The sequence below is a fragment of the Ambystoma mexicanum genome, chromosome 5p, assembly GCF_040938575.1.
Source record: "Ambystoma mexicanum isolate Mex_15411 chromosome 5p, UKY_AmexF1_1, whole genome shotgun sequence".
Classification (NCBI taxonomy): domain Eukaryota; kingdom Metazoa; phylum Chordata; class Amphibia; order Caudata; family Ambystomatidae; genus Ambystoma; species Ambystoma mexicanum.
The window spans coordinates 1,069,393,728-1,069,406,254 of record NC_090930.1 but is presented as its reverse complement, the minus strand read 5'-3'; the positions used below and the strand labels follow the sequence as shown (position 1 = coordinate 1,069,406,254).

At 52.3% G+C, this 12,527-nt stretch overlaps 1 protein-coding gene across 2 annotated transcripts in view; it reads left to right on the top strand.

Annotated features, from left to right (window-relative positions):
* Nucleotides 1–12,527, top strand: part of MRS2 (magnesium transporter MRS2) — a 327,025-nt gene that overhangs the window by 116,218 nt on the left and 198,280 nt on the right. For both annotated transcript variants that reach the window (XM_069613569.1, XM_069613570.1), the window contains exon 5: nt 5,226–5,399. In XM_069613569.1, coding sequence (XP_069469670.1) covers nt 5,226–5,399 — 174 coding nt within the window. The remainder of the gene's footprint in view (nt 1–5,225; nt 5,400–12,527) is intronic.

Here is a 12,527-nt window from a genome sequence, read left to right as displayed (position 1 = left end):
AAGTCCGAGCGGTGTTCTAAGTCCTGTGAGGGCGCCCCGGCGACGGGGACCCAATAGTAGGCAAAGCACTGCGAGTCTGCGGGCACCTGGAGCGCCGAACGGTCGGGCTCCTCGGCTGCCAGGCAGGGCACATCCTCTCCAGCGCCATCGACCACTAGCCAACGCTCTGGCTCAGGGAAGAGGCAGGCCGAGAACCCGGCGAAGCTTCTGGAGAGGCCCCAGTCGAGCTCGAAGGATCCGGCCGAGGGGGAGCGAGGCGGTGACCCTCCCCCCAAGGTGAAGGCCACAGGCCCACAGAAGGTGGTAAAGGCCTTGATTCACCCGGCCAAGGCCTCCATAGAGGAAGTCGTGGCGGCCCTGACGCAGCCTGTGGAGGCGACACCAGTGGAGGCGACCACACGGGCCTAGAGTCTCTCTGCCTCCGCGGAGGGAAGCCTCTTTCAGACCCATCGAGAAGACCCCAGTGAAGACCCCGGCGGAAAAAGAGGGGGGGCGGAGGCCATTGTGGACACGGACACAGCCTCCGAGGAGGAACTGGTTGAAGTCTTAGAGTGCCTCGACGAGGGCGTCGAAGAGGCCAAGTCCCACGGGAGGGATCCCGACGAAGAGGACGAGAGCGATGGCGGTACCGGCGAGGGTCCTAGTCACCCGTCGCTTCCTTTTGCCCCCTTTGCTACTCAACCTTTGCCGACGTCCCCCGTCCCTGGGGATGACACAGGAACGGACACGGCCATGACGGGTACCGACGGCCGTGACGAAGGGACGGAGCTCCCATCGCCTCCAGCCCGGGCCTCCCTGCCTAACGAGATCGGATCTTACCATGAAATGATCGCCAGGGCATCCAAGCTTTTTTCAGCTCTGCCCCGAAGAGGAGGAGGAAGGTTTCCTTTACCAACGGCGCAAGGCTAAGAGGAAGACGGTCCTCGCCGTGCCTCTGCTGGATGACATCTGGGGCGAGGGTCTCGCCCTTCTCAAGAACCCGTCTACAACGCCTGCCAAGAGGCATCGGTATGAGAAGTAGTACCGGGTCCACGACGCGGCCCCTTTGTGCCTTATGGCACAACCGACCCCTGACTTGGTCGTCTCAGCGACGGCCAAGAAGAAAGCAGCGGGGTGGGGGGGGCTTCTAGCGGCCTCAACGTCAACTTCCCTGCCGGATGGCGAAGGAAAGAAGCTGGACGCAATGGGACAAGTTATTTCGTCGGTGGCAACAACGATTAAGGCGGCCAACACCCTCGCGATCGTGGCCCGCTATGACAGGGAGTTATGGTACAGGATCGCCCCCCTGTTGGACTTCCTACCAGACGACAAGAGGGCCGAGGCCCGGGAGATCTTGCAAGAAGGCGAGGTGGCGTCGGACCACGCCATAACAGTGGCAACGGACATTGCCGACACCGGTTTCCGCCAGCTAGACAACGGCGTTTGCCTTAGACGACGAGGGTGGCTCAAGGCGACGGATTTCCGCCAAGACGTATAAGCCAAGGTTTTGGACATGCCGTTCGAAGAGAACAACCTATTTGGGAAAACAGTGGATGAGTCCCTCAAAGCCATCAAGGCAGACACAGAGACAGCTAAGGCCCTAGGCGTTCTCCGGCAACGAAGGCCGTCCTTTCGGAGCTCCGGAGGCAAGCCGGGTGCCTCCAAGGGATTCGGCGGTGGCTTCTCCACGTACCGCCAAGCGGCCCGCTCTTCATCGCAAGAAGCCGATAGAGGACGAGGCAAGTCGGGTGGACCCCGCCGTCGTCACCAGGGAGGCCAAGGCGGCAAGGCGTCCTCCAAGCAAGATTGAACCGATCATGGCGTCTGGCCCCCACCGAAGCACCATGGTGGGAAGCCGGCTGGCAAAGTTCATCAGCGTGTGGGAGTCCATCTCCCCCGACCATTGGGTGCTGGACGCCCTGGCCCAGGGGCACGCCCTCGAATTTCTAAAAAAGTGCCCCCGCATACCACCCATCCAGAAGGAAAATCACGTCCCTCAACTGCTGCTGGAGGTAAGGGCGATGCTCAAGAAAGGTGCCATCAAGCTCGTCCCGAAGAGGCTCCGGGGCTCCGGAGTGTACTCGAGGTACTTCCTCGTTAAAAGAAGACAGGAGGAAGGCGACCCATCCTGGACCTGCGACGACTGAACAAGTACATCAAGGCACAGAAGTTCTGGATGGTCATCCTCCAGCACGTGCTGGGACAGCTGGAGGAGGGCGATTTCCTGTCGTCGTTGGATTTGGAGGATGCATACTTTCACATCCCCCTTTTAAAAGGACACCGAAAGTTCCTCGGGTTCGTGGTCCAAGGGCGGCACTACCAGTTCAAGACCTCCCGTTCGGCACCCAGGGTTTTCATCAAGTGTCTCGCTCCAGTGGTGGCGCGGCTGTGCCTACAGGGGATCCACATCTACCCCTACCTGGACGATTGGCTCATCCGCGCAAGGACAAGGGAGCTCGCCGTGGAACAGCTACTCACGGACCTGGGGTTCTCCATCAACTTACCCAAGTCCCACCTGGTCCCCTCGCAAGTCGCACTGTTTCTGGGAGCCAAGCTCGACACAGTGGCACGTCTGGCCTCACCGTCGGAGGAGAGGACAAAGGCCATCCTAGGCAAGGTGCAGCGTCTGCTGGCCACGGACGTGGCCAAGGTGAGGTCCATCAAGTCCCTCCTCGGGATGATGTCCTCTTGCATATATCTCGTGCGCCTGTGCAGGCTTCGGATGCGCCTTCTACGGGAGTTCCTCGACGCCCGCTGGATACAAGCAACGGGCAGCTTCGAAGACAGGATCCCTCTCAACGAGACCTTCCGTCGAACGATCTGGTGGTGGGGCACCCGCGCTCATCTGGCGGCAGGAACAGACTTTCAGACCCCCGCCCACCAGATGACTGTGATGACGGATGCCTCCCTGGAGGGGAGGGGAGGGGAGCGCATACCGGAGATCTTCATGCGAGAGGCCTTTGGCTCCTGGAGGAGAAGCCGCTCCACATCAACATACTGGAGCTCCGGGCAGTGTTCTGGGCCCTCGGGTCCTTTCTCCCGTCCCTCAAGGGAAAGGTAGTGAGGATCTTCACTGACAACACCACCACAATGTTTTACATCCCGAAGCAGGGCGGAACCAGATCCCCAGCCCTATCCAAGGAAGCCCAGGATCTGTGGCATTGGGCCGTTGCTCAAGGGCTGTTTCTGGTGCCGTTTCATCTGGCAGGGATAAAAAACACCATTGCCGACTCATTCAGCAGAGAGCTGCGCTCGTGCCACGAGTGGGAACTACACCAGGATCAAGTGGACCGACTCTTTCAGCGATGGGAGCAAACCCCAGATCGACTTGTTTGTGACGGTGACGAACTCCAAGTGCCAGAGGTTCGCCAGCAGGTTTCCCCAACCGAGGAGCATCGGCGATACTTTCTCGTTCCTCTGGAACGGCCTGTTCCTATATGCGTTCCCTCCATTGCCGTTGCTGCTCCGACTCCTCAACCAGCTCAAGAGGTCCCGGCGCAGAATGATCCTCGTCGCACCGGCGTGGCCGAGACGGATCTGGTTCCCGGACCTACTGGACTTGTCAGCGTCCCCATCCGTCAAGCTGTCGACGGACACATATCTTCTCTCCAGAGAAGGAGGCGCAATTCTTCATCACGACCCAGACTCACTGAACTTGCAGGCCTGGCTCCTGCAGCACTAGTTTGGAGGATACGATATCCCGGCCGACTGCAGAGAGGTGCTTGCGAAGGCCAGAGCGTGCTCAACTCTCAAGTGCTACGGACATTAGTGGAAGAGGTTCTCTATCTGGTGCCGGGCACAGAAGATTAACCCTCTGCAGATTACGGCCCCTCAAGTATTGCCGTACCTACTGTCGCTAGCCAAAGCTGGACTATCTCATGCTTCAATCAAGATACACCTGGCAGCGATTTCCCGATACACCAGGACTACAGGGCGGTCATCCCTGTGGTCTTATTGCCTGGTTAAGGAATTTATGAAGGGACTGTTTCGATCATTCACACCGGTGAAGGTGCCAGCCCCGGCGTGGGAACTCAACGTGGTGCTGACGAGGCTCATGGGTCTGCCATTCGAGCCATTGCATTCGGCCCCGTTGAAGTTCCTGGTAGCCATCACCTCTGCACGATGCGTGGGAGAGATCCAGGCACTATCCTGCAAGCCTCCATACCTGACTTCACAATACAAAGGTAGTGCTGAGAACGCACCCCTCTTTCATGCCCAATGTGCCGTCGGACTTCCATCTCAATGAGCCCTTGGTGTTACCTGTCTTTTTCCCGTCGCCTTCGTCGCCGGCTGAGAGGACTTTGCACTCGCTGGATGTAGCTAGAGCGCTGAAGTTCTACGTGGACCGCACAAAGAGTTTTCGGAGGACATCACATCTGTTTGTGAACTTTGGACCTGTGAACCAAGGGAAGGCTCTCTCTAAGGCTTCCATTTCCAGATGGCTCTCCGGCTGCATCATACACATCAGTTGGCAAACCGACCGTTGCCCGGCCGTCCGAGAGCCCATTCGACCAGAGCGGTCGCTGCTACCATGGCGTTCTTGTCTGGTGTGCCCCTGCTGGACATCTGCAGGGCTGCTACGTGAAGGTCGACGCACACCTTCACGAGATTCTCCTGCGTCAACCGGGATTCCAGGGAGGAGTCCAGGGTCGGCCCAGCAGTGCTGCACAACCTGTTCGCTTAAGGTGAGCCTGGTGAGGAGGTAAGAAATGCTTAATGTTGAGCCTTTGCCACCTCCCGTGGTTGTGCATGTGTGTACTGCTATGTATTCTTATATTCATGAGCATGTGAATCCATGCCAGACCCCATGCTGGAGAAGGAACAAGTTACGTACGTGTAACTGTTGTTCTCCAGCATGGGTCTGTCATGGATTCACATGCGAACCCTCCCTCCAACCCCTCTGCAGCTTTTCACTTTAGGTGCTACCAATCTGTGGATGGCTGCCAGAGGCGGGGCTTAGGGAGAGGGCAGTCATTGGCTGGGGGCGGTATGACCCAGAGACCAGTGATTGGTTACTACTGAGAAAGATCAGAAATGAAACTGATACTGATTTTTTTTTTTTTTTCTTTACAGAGGATTCCCGGCCTGACGACGGGGAATATTCATGAGCATGTGAATCCATGCCAAACCCATGCTGGAGAACAACAGTTACAGGTAATTGGGCTTGCAGTCGCATATGAATGCAATATTGTTGTAAACGCCTTATTACTTCACCTCTTTTAACAACATTGTGTTTTGTGTTTCAGTTTTTGAAAGCTGTGATTACACCAGACCACCTTCTGATACTTGATTACCGCCACCTCAACTTGGAGCAGTGGCTCCTTCAGGAACTGGCATCGCAGCTTGCAGGCGAAGGCCAGCTCGTTACGTATTCCTTGCCTTTTGAATTCCGAGCCATTGAGGCAATCCTGCAACACAGAGTAAGTCTTGCATGTCAACCTGTTGTGAACTGTAAAAAGTTCTGATTTAATTTGGAAACTAAGACACGGTTACTGACAGTTGGAAAGTCTTTGAATTTAGAATTTTAGCTTCACTATTTTACGGATAGCATTTTTGTTTGTGATGCCATGTTTTAACATTAGTTTCTGTGTTTGATTGACGAAGAGAAAACGCACCTGATGCTGTATTGTCCGCATTGTTTTCATTGAATGATCATTCTCCTGGCACAAAATACTTTAGGGATGACATTTCACCTGAATAGTGGTGTAACTATATTTCATGGGGCAATATGTTTAGTAGCATAAGCCACCGTGCAGCTCATGGTTCCTGAGGGGTAATAATCTTCTGGTGGTGTACTCATCAGGGCATCCTTCACCTACAATATTCTATGGGCATTGTATTTCTATCCGAGTCTTCAACGACTGTTTTTTCTGTGCAAGCATACCTCGTAGGCTAGTTTCCCCATTTCACAGTACTTTAGAGCCCTATTAACCCATAACTCAACTGAGTATTTCCATAATCCGCAATTCTACCTGTGCAGTAATGTTGAGCATCCTTTCTTGGGTTACACTGTAGACCTTGTGGACAATATTTTTCATGGCACATCACTCCCGATAAGTAATTTTATTTGTACCACATTCAAAGTGGCATTGGCCCTGAGGAATATAGTTCTGTTGGTTTAGTGAGTTGATAAAATTCTTAAGGTGTGTTAAGTTGCATATGAGAATCTGTGTTGGACGGATTAGGCAAATGAGTCACTCTAAACCCCCCCACCCAAATCTCTTCTGTTAGCTAACCCCAAGGAACATACACGGTCAAGATGTTAGACCCTCTTGTGGGCAGTGCTTCTCTTGTGGTCCGTGCATAGACAGCAGGGAAACATTGAACAACAGTCATATACATCAGATTGCATGAGTAGTTTGTGAACCCCTTTAGGCATGGGACAAAATGCTCACCACTGGCTTGATCCAGCTGTGGGTGCATGAACCGCCTACACAGGGTAGAGTTTGCAGAGGGCAGTTTACTGGCAGTGGAAGGGGATGGAGGCACCCAGCAGCCTGGGCCCAGTGACTGTTCCCATTACTCTAAAATGGAGGCAGAAGCATTTATAACCCCTGCCTCTATCCTCTTGTAAAATCAAGCAATTTAGGCAAACCGAGGAGGGAGGCCCAAGGAGGAATGCGTACGATAAGGAAGAGAGGTGAAACGCATGATGTGAACGTGTTGGCTATTAGACCACAGTCCATCTGGTCTCCGATATGATTCAGACAATGTGGGGAGAACACAGCAGAAAGCTTGCTGGGGCGATAGCCCAGTCCAGAGCCAGAGACCATCAAGGAGAATAAGCTTGTTGTCATCGGCAACTTCAGTGTCCGAGGTGCAGTTTGAGCTCAGACACTTTATCAAAGGTCTGGCAAGGGAAACCCTTGTGCCCTTTTACCCGGCAGTCAAGGCCTCTGTCCCCAAATGGTCAAAGCTGGCTTTGATCCCGACTGTGGACCTGTATTTGGTAAAGAGAAACAGGGCGGCTCCTTCTGACCCATCTCTTTTCTTTGCACACCCTCCTAGAAACTGTAGTGGGCCAAAACGCCACAGAATCGAGTGGCGAACATCTCCGAGGTGGTCCAATCGCACAAGAGTTTCTGTCCTTGGCCTTTCTGCACCTGCTGGGTCTTATGGCCTCCTGCATTTTTTGTAGTGCCAGAGAATGCTTCAAGCTTCAGTGGCTTCTCTATTGTCCTTAATCTCGATTTAAGGGATGTACTTCATACCTTCTTCAGGTTTCAACAAAGGTATCCAGAGACTTGCAGTGGTTGTCCCTGAGACACTACCTGTTGAAAGGGGCTCAATCTTGCAACCCTGGCCGTAACGGACAGTAGTCATGGACACATCCTTGAAAAGCTGGTACACTCACCTACAAGATCTACTGTGAGTGACCCGTGGTCTCCATCAGAATACTGATAAATGTTTGCTGGAACTGAGAGCAATCCGACTTACCCTTGTGACATTCAGTCAGTACAGGCAAAAACTTTGCTGGCTCTGACAAAAAGCACAGTAGTCCTGCACTACATGAACAAGCGGGTGGTGTATGTTCGTTGCCTCTGTGCAGAGAATCAATGTGCTTGTGATTCTGGCCACTGGAGAATGGTATGTGTCTGACAGCAGCTCATCTGGCCGGAATGGGTAAATGTCATTTTGGATGCCTTGGGAGACAGAATTTGTTCTCCTGTGAGTGTTGGCGCTACCAGGAAGTTCCTCAGTTGGACCTCTTTGCTTCCATTGCAAACAAGAAGTACAAGTGGGTCTGCTCCACGGGCAATTGAGTATGTTGCCCTAGGGATATGGTGCCCTTTCGCTGTCTAGCTGTTTAATTCCTTAAGGGTTTGAATGGGATCATGCTCCTAAGAACTCTTCATGGCCTCATCCTGAAGTTCCTGACTCAACTGGACAGGCTCTTTCTTCACATTGGTCTTCGGTGCTACGGCTCTTCTGCCTGTGCCTCGGTGGTCTGACCCACAGAGGGTTTCCCTGGAATGGCCCTCATGTGCCCTATGTGAATGTCAGCCCGAAGAATAAGAAACTAAAGCTGCAACTTGCTGTTCGGCCAATCGCCAGGCGTGCCAGTGTATCACACATATTCAGAGATATTCTCTCAGATGACCCTTTAAACCTGAACAGGTGCTTCATTGTTGGATCAGATTGACTGATGACAAGGTCCAGCTGTGATGACGTCACTAGTGACAACATCAAATGGCAGCGTTGGTCCCGAAGCAAATTTGCATTACTGCACGAAGATACGCAGACACACACACGTATACATGAAGAACATACTTACACCTTCTATAGCTAGAGGACAGATACATGTACATACTATTAAGACCGTGTTCTTTCTTTAGCGAATTCAAGAGAGCCAAACGTACGTGGACCGAGCTTGCAACCACTCTATCGTAACTAACCATAAGGAGATATGTGGATGTATAAGGAACCTATATGGCTCCATTGCGACTAACCTCTTAGAAGATATTAGAATGCATAGGGAAACCATAGAATGACTGTAGTGAATACAAGTGAAACCACAGGTCCCAAATACATGGAGAGAAGTGCAGTCCTTGCAGCAGGAAGCACAGATATGATGTTCGCAGAGAAGTGCAGCTGGAAAATCACAGCGATGAGCCACCTGTGAAATGTTATGTTATTTGGCATTTATATAACGCTCTATATATCATTGGTATGAACGCCCTCGGGGACCGTAGTCCAGGTCAGTTCAGAGAGTAGGATGCCGAAGGGTGCACCAGTTACGTGTGCAGCTGATGTAATTGCCTGATGGTAGCTACATCCTAGCAATGGGTGTGGTGGTGTCGATATCGGTTCAATGTGTGGAGTCTGGTGGTGGACACCATGATTGTGATCTGGCTGCGTTAGGCCTGTGAGATGCTTGTGTGCAACTAGGCCGGTTGTGGGATATAGCTGCGTTTTATTAGAATGATGAGGTGTTCATGGGATAGTGTTCTTATGGGAGCAGCTAGGCCGAATTGATCAAGGGGTATAGCTGCACTATAATTGTGTGATGGTGTAGAGTAGAGAGTAAGCATAGTGTTATGATAGTTTATTTATACAGCACCCACACACAATGCGTTTCAAAGCACCCCATGACAGGAGAGGGAACAAGGAAAAACATAAAAACATGCTACAGGCCATGAACAGCAAGAATGGGAAGATTAAACATCACACTTGGCCTATCGACACCCCAGACAGTGTAAGTGCCAAGACACAGACCGGAGGGAAACGCAAACAGATAGGCGATTACTGCACTAGGCCTGACGGCAACTCTGGAGAAACACCCCAGGTGAGGGAGAGGGGAGGAGAAAGGAGGGAGAGGAACAAAACAAGTGACCATCGTGCTAGCCCCTACGACACCTCATGCAGTGCCGGTCGGGGGATAGGAGGGGTAGGAGTAACTAGTTGAATAAAACAGTGGAAAGAGCAGAGAAGCAGAGGGGAGAGCAAGTACAGTTGCAGAGTCAGTAAAACACATAATGTTGCAAGGGAACAGAAAATGTAGGCGAAGATTCACAGTGACGATGGGCACAGGATGATACCAGAGCAAGGGATCCAGGTGAGGTCCAGCATGAGAGTAGAGGGGGTGAAGCACCATGAGTCGGTGTGTCTAGAAGTCAAATCCAAGCATTGGCGAAAGGTTATTGATGGTGAACCCTTTGTGACTCAAGACAACTCCTGCAATGAATTGTACAGGGGAATGGAAGAAAGGGATAGGGGGGAGGAGGTGGGAGAAGAGATCTGGCAAAGCAGGGGTGCCAGGGGGAAAGAACATAAGGGGATGACACACCGCAACATCAAAAGGAGCCTGAGAGGGCTGGCCACACGGCGATATCACAGGGACCAGGGGGTACACCGCGACATAGGTACCAGAGGGTGTGGGGGGCGGGCACATGGCAAGATCACAGGGAACCAGGAAGGCGGGGGCTGGGGGCACACAGCAACATCATGGGGGAACCGAGGGGTTGGGTCAACAGCAATATCACGGGGGATCAGAGGGTGGTGGGTATACAGTGACATCACAGGGATCTGAGGGGGCTGGGAGGCACACCGCGACATAGGGGGGGGGTACAGCGACATCACAGGGGACCAGGAGGACTGGGGGCACACAGCAACATCACGGGGACCAGGGGTGCTGGGGCACACAGTGACATTATGGGGGACTAGAGGACTAGAGGAGGTGGGGGTGACGGCAACATCACGGGGGAAGAAGGGGCTGCCGGCACACTAAAATAACACGGGGGACCAGCGGCATCACGGGACCAGAGGAGGCTGGGAGCGTACAGACATCACAGGAGACTAGAGGGGGCTGGAGGCATACGGCGACAACACAGGGGTCAAGCGGAGCACAGGGGCACACAGCGGCATCATGGGGGACCAGAGGGGCAGGGGGGGGAACAATGACAAGAGGGGGGGGCAGAGGGGCTGAGGGGCTGAGGGTAAACGGCGACATCACAGGGGACCAGAGGGGCTGAGGGTACATAGTGAACATCACAGGGGCTGGACATCTTAACCTGGGATTGGACAGAGGCCTTTTTTGTGGGCCTTCTTTGGTGAAAAGGCAGCAGGGATATTGACAAGGATATGTGAATCCCAGTAAGGAGAGTTTGCGTGGAGTTATGATCTAAGATCATTATTCTGCATTTCAGGCATGCGGTTGCTTAATGGCAAATTCATGTGCGTATTCAGTGATGACATTGTTGGGGATCTCATTAAGCATTAGTCATCAGGTTGCTAGGATTCAATCGCTTCAGAAGGATGTTGTTGGTATTACGGAAAGAGACACGTTTTTTAGAGCTTTGCGGAATGTATATAGTCTTGGGTGTGTCGAATATGAGGGGGAAGTGAGTTCCACACAGTTTGGGCCAAGGTTGAGAAGGCAGATCCTCCAATCCTGACAGTTACAGGTTGGAATCGCTGGAAGGAGGGCAGTGCTTGATCCCAGGGTGCGGGATGGGAGGTATGGTTTTATCTTTTCTTGCAGGTATAATGGGCCGTTCTTGTGCCCGGTGAGTGATGCACATGGTCTTGAAGGTGGCCTTTTATCCGACTGGGAGCCAGCGGAGGGCTCGAGAGATGTGTTCTTTGACCCAGGGCAAGGAGCAGTTTTGCAGCAGCGTTTTGGGCTCTTTAGAGTTTGTTTGTATGCCAGGGCACCTAGGTATAGAGAGTTGGCGTAGTCCAGTCTCGACATCCCAGTAGACATCAATGTGGCAAGTCTGTTCGGGTAGGAGTGAAGGGAAAAATGTGTCTGAGAAGTTTGAGGTGGTAGTGACAGCATTTTGACACGTTGTTGATCTGACGGGATTGGATCAGCCTCAGTTCATAGTGCAGCCTAGGTTTTTACAGTATCGGGGGGCGAGGGATGGAGGCCATAGGAGCGGATGTGGTAGCAGGGTAGTGTTCCCACACACCATGATTTCAGTTTTAGACAGGTTCAAAAGGAGATGGTTTATTGTCATCCATCGATCAATGGCAAGGAGACGGGTTTCAAAGTCGGGAAGGGTGTTGGTGCCTGTCTTGGGAATTCGTAGGATAATTTGAGTATCGTCAGCGTACTTGTAACAGGAGATGTGGATAATTCCTGGTAGACTGGTCATATAGAGGTTGAACAGGAGAGCAGACAGGCATGCACCTTGGGGTACTCCAGTGTTCACTGAGTGTGCAGTTGAGACGTAAGGGACAGGAGGGTTGTTTCCTGTTGCTTAGGAAGGAGGTGATCCATTTGAGAGCAGTGCCACTGATTCCTAGAGGGTGCGGTCTAGGAGGATTGAGTGGTTAACCATGTCAAAGGCTGCGCAGAGATCGAGGAGAAACAATGCTGCGCAGCCATCAGGGTCTGCAGTGACCTTGAGATCATCCCAGAACGATATCAGAGTGGTTTCAGTTCAATGTCGCGGTCTGAAGCCTAATTGTGTGGGGTCGAGGAGGCAGTTGGATTCTACAAATGAGTTGAGCTGAGAGTATGCAGTCCGGTCAATGAGTTTCGGAAGAAATCTGTTGTTGGATTCGGTCTGTAATTCTTTGTCAAGCAATGCCTTTTTTAGAAAAGGCTTGACATGCACTATTTTGAAGGCATCAGGGAAGATGCAGAGGTGAGGGATTCATTTAGAATAGCTCTTGCATGTTCTCCTGTACAGTTAGACGAGAATATTTATTTCAGAACAGAGGCTGGGCAAGGGTCGAGGGGTGACCCAGAGGGTTAGCTAGCTGATAGTAGGTCAAGGAACTCTTGTTTTGTTATAATATTTGTAATGCATCCAGACCCGGAGGTATCAGGGCGCGCAGCAAGCAGTAAGGATATTTTCAGCTTGGTTACATTGCTGTATGATTGATATTTTATTTCTATCGCGCTCGTACACAAGTGTTTCAGAGCACGACAAGGCAAGGGAGGGGAACAGGGGAGAATAAAACAGCGATCTTACTAGGCCCAGTGACATTGAGAACCCACAAGTGCATGGGAGAGGGGGGAGGGGAAAAGTGCATGGAAGGGGGGAGAGGTGGAAAGTGCGAAGCGGAGGAGAAACGGATAAATAACAAATAATAAAGGC